This window comes from Channa argus, chromosome 15 (genome assembly GCF_033026475.1).
Source record: "Channa argus isolate prfri chromosome 15, Channa argus male v1.0, whole genome shotgun sequence".
NCBI classification, from domain to species: Eukaryota; Metazoa; Chordata; class Actinopteri; order Anabantiformes; family Channidae; genus Channa; species Channa argus.
In genome coordinates, this window is record NC_090211.1 from 23,443,336 (window position 1) to 23,455,376 (window position 12,041).

At 40.4% G+C, this 12,041-nt stretch overlaps 1 protein-coding gene across 2 annotated transcripts in view; it reads right to left on the reverse strand.

Moving 5' to 3' along the window:
* rdm1 (RAD52 motif containing 1) overlaps window positions 1-12,041 on the reverse strand; it is an 18,320-nt gene continuing 6,279 nt past the window's right edge. The window contains exons 6-9 of one of the 2 annotated variants that reach the window (XM_067476396.1): window positions 11,166-11,264; window positions 11,008-11,084; window positions 4,336-4,428; window positions 1-585 (exon numbers count right to left, since the gene is read on the reverse strand). In XM_067476396.1, coding sequence (XP_067332497.1) covers window positions 4,354-4,428; window positions 11,008-11,084; window positions 11,166-11,264 — 251 coding nt within the window. In that variant the 3' untranslated portion in view covers window positions 1-585; window positions 4,336-4,353. Of the gene's footprint in view, window positions 4,429-11,007; window positions 11,085-11,165; window positions 11,265-12,041 lie in introns of both variants that reach the window. The other variant, XM_067476397.1, reaches the window with a different exon arrangement.

Here is a 12,041-nt window from a genome sequence, read left to right on the forward strand (position 1 = left end):
TCTGTTTTAAATTTATACTTTATTGGAATAAGAATATACTTCGTATTACATGAAAACAGAGGATTATAGTGAAACATCTGTCTTAATGCAAATGTCAGTGTTTAAAAACCGTATTCATTCATCTCTATCAGGCTTGTCATGACGTAAAAAACTTAATACACTAAGTACTTAATATACAAGTACACTTAAGCTTAAACTTCCAGAATACAATTAAACATAAGTAATATATAGTAATTTGAGTACCTCTACATTAAACTGATGGTTGTAAACGTTGTATGAAGTCATGTGATAGATACACAGGTTGGTTTTATTTAATCAAATGCAGAGCATCCCCAGAGGTGAGAGATTGGTGATTGGAGCATATTTAGATGGGCATGTAGGTGAAGGGAACATAGGTGATGAGAATGTGATGGGCAGGTTTGGTCTTCAGGACAGGAACGCAGAAGGACAGATGGTAGTAGACTTTGCAAAGAGGATGGAAATGCCTGTAGTGAACACTTTCTTCCAGAAGGTGACTTCCCGGTGACATACAAGAGCGGCGGAAGAAGCACTCAAGAGGACTACATGTTGTGCCGCTGTTGTAATCTGAAAGAGATCAGTGACTGCAAAGTACTGGTAGGGGAGAGTGTAGCCAGAAAACACAGGATGGTGGTGTGTAAAATGATTCTGGTGGTAAGGAAGGTGAAGAGGATGAAGTCGTGGAAGAAAAGGAAGAATTTTCTGTAGTTTTCAGGGAGGAACTGGGGCAGACTGTGGGTGGTCAGGAGGTGCTTCCAGATGATTGGACCACTACAGCTAATGTGATCTGGGAGACAGGTTGGAGGGTACTCGGTGTGTCATCAGGAAAAAGGAAAGTGGACAAGGAGACTTGGTGGTGGAATGAGGAAATTCAGGAGTGTATACAGAGAAAAAGGTTAGCTAAGAAGAAGTGGGACACTGAGAGGACTGAAGAGAGTAGACAGTACTACAGGGAGATGCAGCGTAAGGTGAAGGTAGAGGTGGCAAAGGCCAAACAAAGAGCATATGAGGACTTGTATGCTAGGTTGGACACTAAGGAAGGAGAGGTGGATTTGAACAGGTTGGTGAGACAGAGAGAGATTGGAAGGATGTGCAGCACGACATAGCAAAGATTAGTAAGAGTGAAGTGAGGACGTTGAATAGGATGAAGAGTGGAAAGGCAGTTGGTCCTGATGACATACCTGTGGAGGTATGGAAGTGTCTAGGAGAGGTGGCAGTAGAGTTTCTGACTAGTTTGTTTAACAACCCTAACCCTAACCCCCATTTTTAGGAACAAGGGAGATGTGCAGAGCTGTAGCAACTACAGAGGAATAAAGCTGATGAGCCAAACAATGAAGTTGTGGGAAAGCTAGGCTAAGGGCAGAGGTACGTGTGACAGAGGAGTTTAAGGTGGAGATGGAAAAATACCTCCAGATGACAACACATTATGTCATCTTGTTGCTCATATTATGGAGTTTGTCATCCTGCTTTTCCAGAGCTCCCCAGATAATATCATCTGAACTCCTAATGATGAAAAACCCATCCAGGTGATGTCATCTGACGGAATTTTTCCAGGTAGAAGCAGAGAAATATTTTAATATAGGGACGTTTAAAAGCATTAAACTAAAACCATAGAAAGCTTTAAATTCTGACCAGCTGAATATAAATTACATATTGTGGTCGTTTTGCCCTTTCAAAATAAGGTGATGCAAACTTTTGCACCCAACTGTATTATTTAATCAGTCACCTTTAACTAGCTGATTAGCATTATTACAGATACTATATACTACCAGTAGCTACTACCCTTTACTACAAACGTATCTACACTTATACTACTAAAAGCTGCCTAGATTTTACCACCTCCATGGCTGTGAATACACTATTGCCACCCGTTAGCAATAGTTACACAATTACCTTCTTTTACACAAAAACTGTGTGTGACTCCAGCAAATTCAGTTCTTAATAATATGGTTAATACCCTGTTACTACCCATGCTGTGTTTGCAGGGCTTTGTGGTGGTTGGAGGAGACCTGAACCTGACTCCAGCTGGGAAGGAGAAGGTGGTAAAAGGTTTCAGCAATTAAACAGGCCACTTACAAATCTGAAAATCCAGCTTAATGAGAATGTCTGCATTCCTCTTTAACCTTGATTAGACCAAAATACATTGAATTAAGTTAAAGAGATTAAAGACAAATAGCTTATTTCCTGTTAAGTCTATGTTTAACTGACACTTCATACTTGTACAGCTGTGATACTGCAGTAGTGGAAGTAGCAGTTATTCTTTCTCTTCAATAAAGGGCTTCAGCATCACAGAATCTTGTTTTTATTTCGGCTGCAGGTGTAACATATCAGAGATGTGAGGGGAAATTACCAAAATGAAACAATGACGCAGATCATGATGACTCCCATCATGCACCACTGTTCTACCCACAATCTTTTAAGTTATAAGTAGGCTTAATGTATCCTGGCGGGGGCATCTTTCTAACTCTCATAGCCTCTCTACCGATGTGCCGCAGGGCTCAGTTCTTGGCCCTCTCCTCTTTTCTATCTATACTTCATCCCTAGGTGCCATCATTCACTCACATGGTCTTTCCTATCACTGCTACGCTGATGACACACAGCTCTTCCTATCCTTTCCACCGGACGACTCCAGTGTCTCATCGCGCATTTCTGCCCGTCTCTCAGACATCTCAGCCTGGATGAGTGAGAGACACCTTCAGCTCAACCTCTCCAAGACCGAAGTCCTTGTCTTCCCAGCCAGACCTTTGATGCAACACAACATCAGCATCAACATTGGATCTACAGTGATTGTCCCCACTAATTCGGCCAAAAACCTCATCATCGACGACCAACTGAGCTTTAAGGATCACATCTCCTCAGTCTGTCAAGTCAGGCTTGCAAATTTGCTCTCAACATCAGGAAGATCAGACCCTACATCACGGAATATACAACCCAACTCATTGTACAGGCGCTGGTCACATCTCGTCTTGATTATTGCAACGCTTTGTTGATGGGGTTACCGATATCCACAATCAAACCCTTGCAGATCATCCAAAATGCAGCAGCTCGCCTCATTTTTAATCAGCCAAAAAAGACCCATGTCACACCACTTTTTAGATCTCTACACTGGCTTCCTGTAGCTGCTCACATCAGGTTCAAAGCTCTGTCTCTTGCTTACAGGGTGGTTAACTCGACAGCTCCCGCTTACCTCAACTCACTCATTCAAGTCTACAATCCTTCTCGCCCGCTGCGGTCTCCCAACGAACGACGTCTGATGGTCCCAGCACCGCATAGAAGACACCAAGCAAAACTGTTTAGCGCAATGATCCCACGATGGTGGAACGAGCTACCAAACACTGCACGCTCAGCTGACTCACTCCCAATATTCAAAAAACTGCTGAAAACTGAACTCTTCTGCATCTTTCTATGCACTTAAATCTCTAAAATGAATAAATAAATAAATAAATCCTTTCTGCTCTCTTGCACTTTGATGTTTTCTCCTTGACTTAGATTTTTGCTTGCCTTGTACCTCACTTGTAAGTCGCTTTGGATAAAAGCGTCTGCTAAATGACTAAATGTAAATGTAATGTTTAGTATGACAATTCGATGGAAATGTGCTTAATGAAAATATGTTTTAGCATAGAGCACAAAATCGTAAATAACATTATAAAACTTAGCATTCAGTAAAAGTATAAAGAGTACAAGTAAAGAGAAGAAGAATAGAGTACAGTAACAAATTGAGGAACATTCAGGGTTTAGAATGTAGAGGTGTTAATCCAACTTAAAACTGCAATTTTGCAATTTAGTATATAAAATTTATGTTAACCATTACATAAGGGTAGTGTACAATAATCTAGTACAATACAGTGTTCTGATTCCTTACATTAAAAAAAAAGCTGTACTAAAACATAAAAAATTAAATTAGTGCAAAAGTTTGCATTCTGTACTGTATGAATGTTGTACAGGTTGAATAATTGCTTGAAATACAATGTTATTTTACTAACAAACTGTCCTTTGTTGTGTTTAAATAACTACACTGCATACTGAATTTAACACAAGCTGGGAGGCAGAAGATGGTGGTGGACATCAACACAGAGACTTTCTACATCTCGTGTAATCACAGTTTGTACCAGTTTTAGGTTATGTAAAAATACTGCTAAGAGTTAAAGTTCAGCATCACAGCACCATGTTTTTCTCTCTGGTATCAGTAGCAGAGACATCATAGGACAGAGCTAATCAGAGATTGAACAGTGAGAAAAGTAATTTACTGAGTAAAATAACTATTAATATGAAACTAATGAGTCCTGCTTTAACTCCCAGCAGGCACCACAGTCCTACCCACTATCCTCTGGGCGTCTATGATACAGTCAGATCCCACTCTTCATAGTCATCTTCATCAGGAGGAAACTCACTCCAGGAAAACTCATTCACCTGAAACAAACACACAGTCTGAATTCCACAACTTTAAGGGGACATTAGATTGACTTACATTCATGAACTGGAGACTCAAAGGAAAATATTATTATTTCCTCATAGGGACCAGCATCTTGTTTTCTATAATTCAATTTTCAATTCAACTTTATTTATATAGCGCCAATTCACAACAAAGTCATCTCAGAGCACTTTACAGAATAAAGTCAAGATTATAAATATATATAAAGTGAACCCAACAATTCCCCCTGGAGCAAGCCATAGGCAACAGTGGAGAGGAAAAACTCCCTTTAACGGAAGAAACCTCCAGCAGAACCAGGCTCAGGGTGGACGGCCATCTGCCTCGACCGGTTGGGGTGAGTGGAAAGGGGAGAGAGAAAAGAACGGAGCAACAAAAAGCAACAACAAAACATCGGGCAGATTGGTAGGACCAGTAGCTGCACGCTGGAAGACACACAGCTTCAAAGCCGGGGGACACCTGCAGAAAGGGACAGAGAGAGGGGGACAGAGGAGGACAAAGACAACTACGGGAGAGAACACACAGAGTTATTGACATACAGTGGTGACAATTGCGGGATGAGAGGAGAGGAGAGATGGTCAAGAGGAGGAAAGGAGCTCAGTGCATTGGGGGGTGGGTCCCCCAGCAGTCTAAGCCTATGGCAGCATAACTATAACTAACTATATGCTTTATTAAAAAGGAAGGTTTTAAGCCTAGACTTAAAAGTAGAGAGGGTGTCTGCTTCCCGAATCTGAACTGGGAGCTGGTTCCACAGGAGAGGACCTTGATAGCTAAAGGCTCTAACTCCCATTCTACCTTTGGAAATTCTGAGAACCACAAGTAGGCCTGCATTCTGAGATCGAAGTGGTCTACTGGGATGATATGGAACTATGAGGTCTTCTATATATGTGCCTGACCATTCAGAGCTTTATATGTAAGAAGCAGGGTTTTAAATTCTATTCTACATTTAATGGGAAGCCAATGGAGAGAAGCTAGTGAATGTGAAATATGATCTCTCTTGCTAGTTCCAGCCAGCACTCTTGCTGCAGCATTTTGGATTAATTGCAGGCTCTTTAGGGAGTTACTGCGGCATCCTGAAAGTATGGAATTACAGTAGTCCAACCTAGAGGTAACAAATGCATGGACCAGTTTTTCGGCATCACTTTGAGACAGGATGCTCCTAATTTTGGCAATGTTCCGTAGGTGGAAGAAGGCTGTTCTAGAGATTTGTTTTATATGTGAGTTAAAGGACAGATCCTGATCAAAAATAACTCCAAGGTTCCTTGCAGTAGTACTGGAGGCCAGACTTATGCCATCTAGTGTAACAATATGGTTGGACATCATATCTCTGAGATTTTTGGGCCCAAATACCATGACTTCAGTCTTGTCTGAGGTTAAAAGTAAAAAATTGTGGGACATACAGGCCTTTATGTCTTGTAGGCATGCTTGAAGCTTTAATAACTGATTATTTTCATCTGGTTCCATAGATAAATATAGCTGGGTATCATCAGCATAACAGTGGAAATTTATGGAGTGTTTTCTAATAATGTTGCCTAAAGGAGACATATATAAAGTAAAAAGTATTGGTCCTAACACAGAGCCTTGTGGAACTCCATAGCTAACATTTGTGTGCATGGAGGATTCATCATTAACATGAACAAATTGAAATCTATCAGATAGATAAGATTTAAACCTACCTAGTGCAGTTCCTGTAATTCCAATTTCATGTTCCAGTCTCTGTAATAAAATGTTATGATCAATGGTATCAAATGCAGCGCTAAGATCTAACAGAACAAGTATAGAGATGAGTCCAGTATCTGAGGCCATGAGAAGATCGTTGGTGACTTTTACCAGTGCTGTTTCTGTACTATGCTGAACTCTAAATCCTGACTGAAAGTCTTCATACAAATTATTCCTATGAAGGTGATCACATAATTGTTTTGCAACTACTTTTTCAATTATTTTAGAAATAAAGGGGAGATTAGATATTGGTCTGTAATTGGCTAAAACACCTGGGTCAAGACAGGGTTTTTTAAGTAATGGTTTAATTACAGCTACCTTATAGGCCTGTGGTACATAGCCTGTTTCTAAAGATAGATTTATGATGTCTAATATGAATGTATCTATTAAGGGTAAAGCTTCCTTGAGCAGCTTAGTTGGAATAGGGTCTAGCAGACACGTTGTTGGTTTAGATGAGGTAATAATTGAAGTTAGCTCAGAGAGATCTATGGGTAAAAAACAGTCTAAGAGAGAGTGGGGCCTTATCGATGACTCTAGCACTGCTGTACATGAAGATCTATATGTAATTTTTGGGGGGAGGATCTGGTGAATTCGTTCTCTAATAGCTACAATTTTATTCATAAAGAAGGTCATGAAGTCATTGCTGCTCAAAGTTAAGGGAATAGTAGGCTCAACAGAAGTATGGCTCTTAGTCAGCCTGGCTACAGTGCTGAACAGAAACTGGGGGTTGTTCTTGTTTTCTTCTATTAATGATAAATAATATGCTGTTCTGGCATCAGTGAGAGCTTTTTTGTACATTTTTAAACTATTTTTCCAGGCTAAATGAGACTCTTCTAACTTTCTGGAGCGACACTTCCTTTCTAACTTTCGTGTTTTCTGTTATAAGTTGCGTGTTTGTGAACTATACCATGGAGATCGCCTCTGCTGGTTTACTGCCTTCTTTTTCAGAGGGGCAACACTATCGAGTATTGTACGTAGTGAGGCTGCAGAATTGTCAACAAGATAATCTACTTGTGCAGGAGTAATATTAAGGAGACTACTTTCCATTGTATTAACATATGGTGAAGCAAATGATGAAGAAATAATTTCTTTAAATTTGTTGACAGCTTTTTCACTTAAGCATCTGTTATAGTGGAATTTTTCCCTAACTGCTATATAGTCCGTTATTGTAAATTCAAATGTTATTAAAAAATGGTCACACAGAAGAGAGTTGTGAGGAAATATGGTTAAATTATCCGCTTCAATTCCATACGTAAGGACAAGGTCTAACGTGTGACTAAAACAGTGAGTGGGTTTATTTACATTTTGGGAAAAACCAATTGAATCTAATAATGAATTAAACGCAGTGCTCAGGCAGTTACTGTCAGCATCTACATGAATGTTAAAGTCACCCACTATAATGACTTTATCTGTACTAAGCACTAGATCAGATAGAAAATCAGAAAATTCAATCAAAAACTCTGAATAAGGGACTGGAGGACGGTACACGATAACAAATAATAGTGGTTTTTGAGTTTTCCAGTTTGGGTGTGAAAGGCTAAGAGTAAGGCTCTCAAATGAGTTATAACTATGTTTAGGTCTAGGGTTTATTGATAAGCTACAATGGAAGATTGCTGCAACTCCTCCACCTCGGCCTGTGCTTCTAGGAACATGATAATTAATATGACTTGGGGGGGTTGACTCATTTAAACTAACATATTCTTCCTGCTGCAACCAAGTTTCAGTGAGACAAAATAAATCGAATTGATGATCACTTATTAAGTCATTTACTAACAGAGATTTAGAAAAGAGAGATCTGATATTTAATAATCCACATTTAATAGTTTTGGGGTTTTGTTCTGTAAGAGGAGTAGTCTTAACTTTTATTAGGTTATTATGATTAACTCCTCTTGTTGTCATATTTACTTTATGTAATTTAGGTCGGGGAACAGACACAGTCTCTATAGTTATGTGGGAGTTGTGGGGGGGTGACGGTTGTAAGGATACTGTAGAGAGGCGTGTAGGACTGGATCTGGATCTCTGCATCCTAGGCTCAACTCTGGACTGTCATACTTTTGGTTGTTTAATAAAACCAGCCATATTTCTGGATAACAAAGCTGCACCATCTAAAGTAGGATGGATGCCATCTCTCCTAATCAGCCTAGGTTTTCCCCAAAAACGTTTCCAATTGTCTATGTAGCCCACATCGTTTGCTGGACACCACCTAGACAGCCAGCGGTTGAATGACGACATGCGGGTGTACATGTCGTCACTGGTCAGATTTGGCAGGGGACCAGAGAAAATTACGGAGTCCGACATTGTTTTGGCAAAGTTACACACTGATTCAACATTCATTTTAGTGACCTCCGATTTGCGTAATCGGGCGTCATTAACTCCCACGTGAATAATAATATTACTGTATTTACGTTTATCCTTAGCCAGGAGTTTCAAATATTCAACGTCGCCCGCTCTGGCCCCAGGAAGACATTTTACTACGGCTGCTGGAGTCTCTAACTTCATGTTTCTGACTATGGAGCTGCTAATTACCAGAGTTGGTTTCTCAGCGGGTGTGTCGCTGAGTGGGGAAAATCAATTAGAAACGTGAACTGACTGGTGGTGAACCTCGGGCGTCTGTTTAACATTAGATCTCTTACGAAGCGTCACCCAGCCGGACTGGCTTCCCGGCTGCTCGGGAACTGCCGGGGGACAGCTAGCAGGGGCTACGCTAGGTCGGCCCGCACCAACTACCGGGGCCTGACTAGCTGAGTTGTTTTCCATGGTGCGGACCCGTGCTTCCATTTTCGTAAGCCTCGCCTCCAAAGCTGCAAAAACCTTACACTTATTACATATACCAAGGGAGGCAGAGGAAAAACTGAACATGAGACACACCGAGCAAGTGAGAGAAGGAGAGACAGAGGGAGACAGAGAAGCCATTGCTAATGGATAACTGCTAAGCTAACAAAGCTAATATAAGTGAAATGTGGAATTTGTAAACTTTAGCTGGTTATGTTTTGCAAAAGCAGGTGCTTGTGTAATACAAGCGTATGTTAGGACTAAGTATTAATTATTCTGTGAAGAAATCACTTATTTAAGTAAAAATAACAGCTACAATTAATCAGTAAACAGTCCTTCGGTAGAAACCCAAGAGTGTGGGGGAGGTAGAGCCTTTAGCTATGAAGCTCCTCTCTTGTGGAACCAGCTCCCAGTTCAGATTCGGGAAGCAGACACCCTCTCTACTTTTAAGTCTAGGCTTAAAACCTTCCTTTTTAATAAAGCATATAGTTAGTTATAGTTATGCTGCCATAGGCTTAGACTGCTGGGGGACCCACCCCCCAATGCACTGAGCGCCTTTCCTCCTCTTGACCATCTCTCCTCTCCTCTCATCCCGCAATTGTCACCACTGTATGTCAATAACTCTGTGTGTTCTCTCCCGTAGTTGTCTTTGTCCTCCTCTGTCCCCCTCTCTCTGTCCCTTTCTGCAGGTGTCCCCCGGCTTTGAAGCTGTGTGTCTTCCAGCGTGCAGCTACTGGTCCTACCAATCTGCCCGATGTTTTGTTGTTGCTTTTTGTTGCTCCGTTCTTTTCTCTCTCCCCTTTCCACTCACCCCAACCGGTCGAGGCAGATGGCCGTCCACCCTGAGCCTGGTTCTGCTGGAGGTTTCTTCCGTTAAAGGGAGTTTTTCCTCTCCACTGTTGCCTATGGCTTGCTCCAGGGGGAATTGTTGGGTTCTCTTTATATATCTTTATAATCTTGACTTTATTCTGTAAAGTGCCCTCAGATGACTTTGTTGTGAATTGGCGCTATATAAATAAAGTTGAATTGAATTGAATTGAATTGTGCAGAAACAGGTAGTGACGCAATACGCTTACCGCACGAGCAGCCGATCCCGAGTCACCAATAGCATGCAACTTTAAGGAAAGCCATATCCAAGTGTAGTCTGATTTAAGTGTGACTTAATACCTGACACACACACACACCCACCCACTACTGATTGTTCACTTTACTAAACTTCAGGTCTGTGCATTTGAAATACTACTGTACCTCTGCATACAGTTATCTGCTACATACTGATTTACTACACTGTAGGTACTATTACTAGTACATAAATTTAACTCTTGTGTATTATATACAATCAACTACCACTTATTATATTTAGCATTACATTGCATTAGTGCCAATGGGGTCAGCAGCTTACACATCTGGAAAGTCCCCATCAATGCTGAAAAGTACATTTTAGAGCAACTTATGCTCCCATCCAAACAATGTCTCTTTCAGAGAAGGCCTCGAATATTTCAGCAAGACGATGTTAAACCACATACTGCATTTATCACAACATGGCTTTGCAGGAGAAGAGTGCAGGTGCTGAACTGGCCAGCCCGAAGTCTAGACCTTTCACCCACAGATAATATCTGGCACATTATAAAACAAAAAATCCAGCACCAAAGGTCCAGGACTGTTGAGCAGCTAGAATCATCAGACAAGAATGGGACAACATTCCTCTCCTAAAGCTCCAACTGGTCTCCTCACTTCTCAGACATTTACACAGTTTTTAAAAGAAGTACAGTTTTTAAAAGAAGAGGGGATGCTACACAATGGTAAACATAACTCTGTTCCCACTTTTTTGAGGTTTTGTCACTGAGGGGAGTTGCTGTCATCAAATTCAAAATTAGCTAATATTTTCCATCACATGGTAAAGTGTCAGTTCCAAAATCTTATATGCTATTTATGTCCTATTGTGAATAAAATATGAGTTGATGAGATATGAAAATCATTTCATTTACGTTTTACATAACGTCCCATCGTTTCTGGAATTTGGGTTGTACATAAACGCAGTATTATAGTCAGAGAACATGTGAGTTTACCTGGATGACTCCTTCGATCTCTTCTGGTATAAACTGATCTGGCGTCTGTTTCAACTCTACCATCACTTTTCCATTTTCTGCAAAGACAGAGGCAACATTTATCGTTTCATCACAAACAATACAAGTAGCAGTAGTAGTAGTATGTAGCGCAGTACTACCTAAAAGTATGAGAAGTACTGTAGTGAAGGCTTGAACCAGAGCTTTCTCTCTGACCAACCTCTGTAGTTTACAGCGTTTCTGCAGTAAAACATTGGGGCCTGAAAAGACAAAGTGAGACATGTCTTTATTGAAGCCTGTGACTGTTTGAGATTTGTAGTACTATAAATTAATAACTAAGACAAACGCATGACATCCCCTTGCAGTCAAAGGTGTGTGTGTACGTGGTGTAAAGAGGAGGGGGGGGGGAATACCAGCAGGTATCTTGGCACCTGTTGGTGCATCAAGTAATCAAGTAAGGGACCGTCTTCTATTTACTGATATTTATATAAACGAAAAATCAGCATATCGTTTTGAGCAAGATGTATTTTCTTTTCCTGTTTAAAATTGTCTCTTTAAATTCACAATATCAGTGTAGGCTCCATTTGTTTTAGATGTAATACAAGGGTGAATTAACACTCCTGCCTGTATGTTACTTATTATGCATTATTCAAAGGCCCCTCACCCTCAATGATGTAATTTTAAATGATTTAAAAATGTAAAAATTATTTGGTTCAATTAGCTTGTTAAATATAAGGTCTAAATTCAGACTACAGATGTTATATTAATGAGTCTCACACACACATAAACAACATGTTATTATACCCAGCTATATTTATCTATGAAACCAGATGAAAATAATCAGTTAATCAGTTAAACGCTTCAAGCATGCCTACAAGACATAAATGCCTGGATGTCCCACAATTTTTTACTTCTAAACTCAGACAAAACTGAAGTCATAGTATTTGGGCCCAAAAATCTGGGCCAGGATTTGTCCTTTTCCTCACATATAAAACAAATCTCTAGAAAAGCCCTCTTCCACCTACAGAACATTGCCA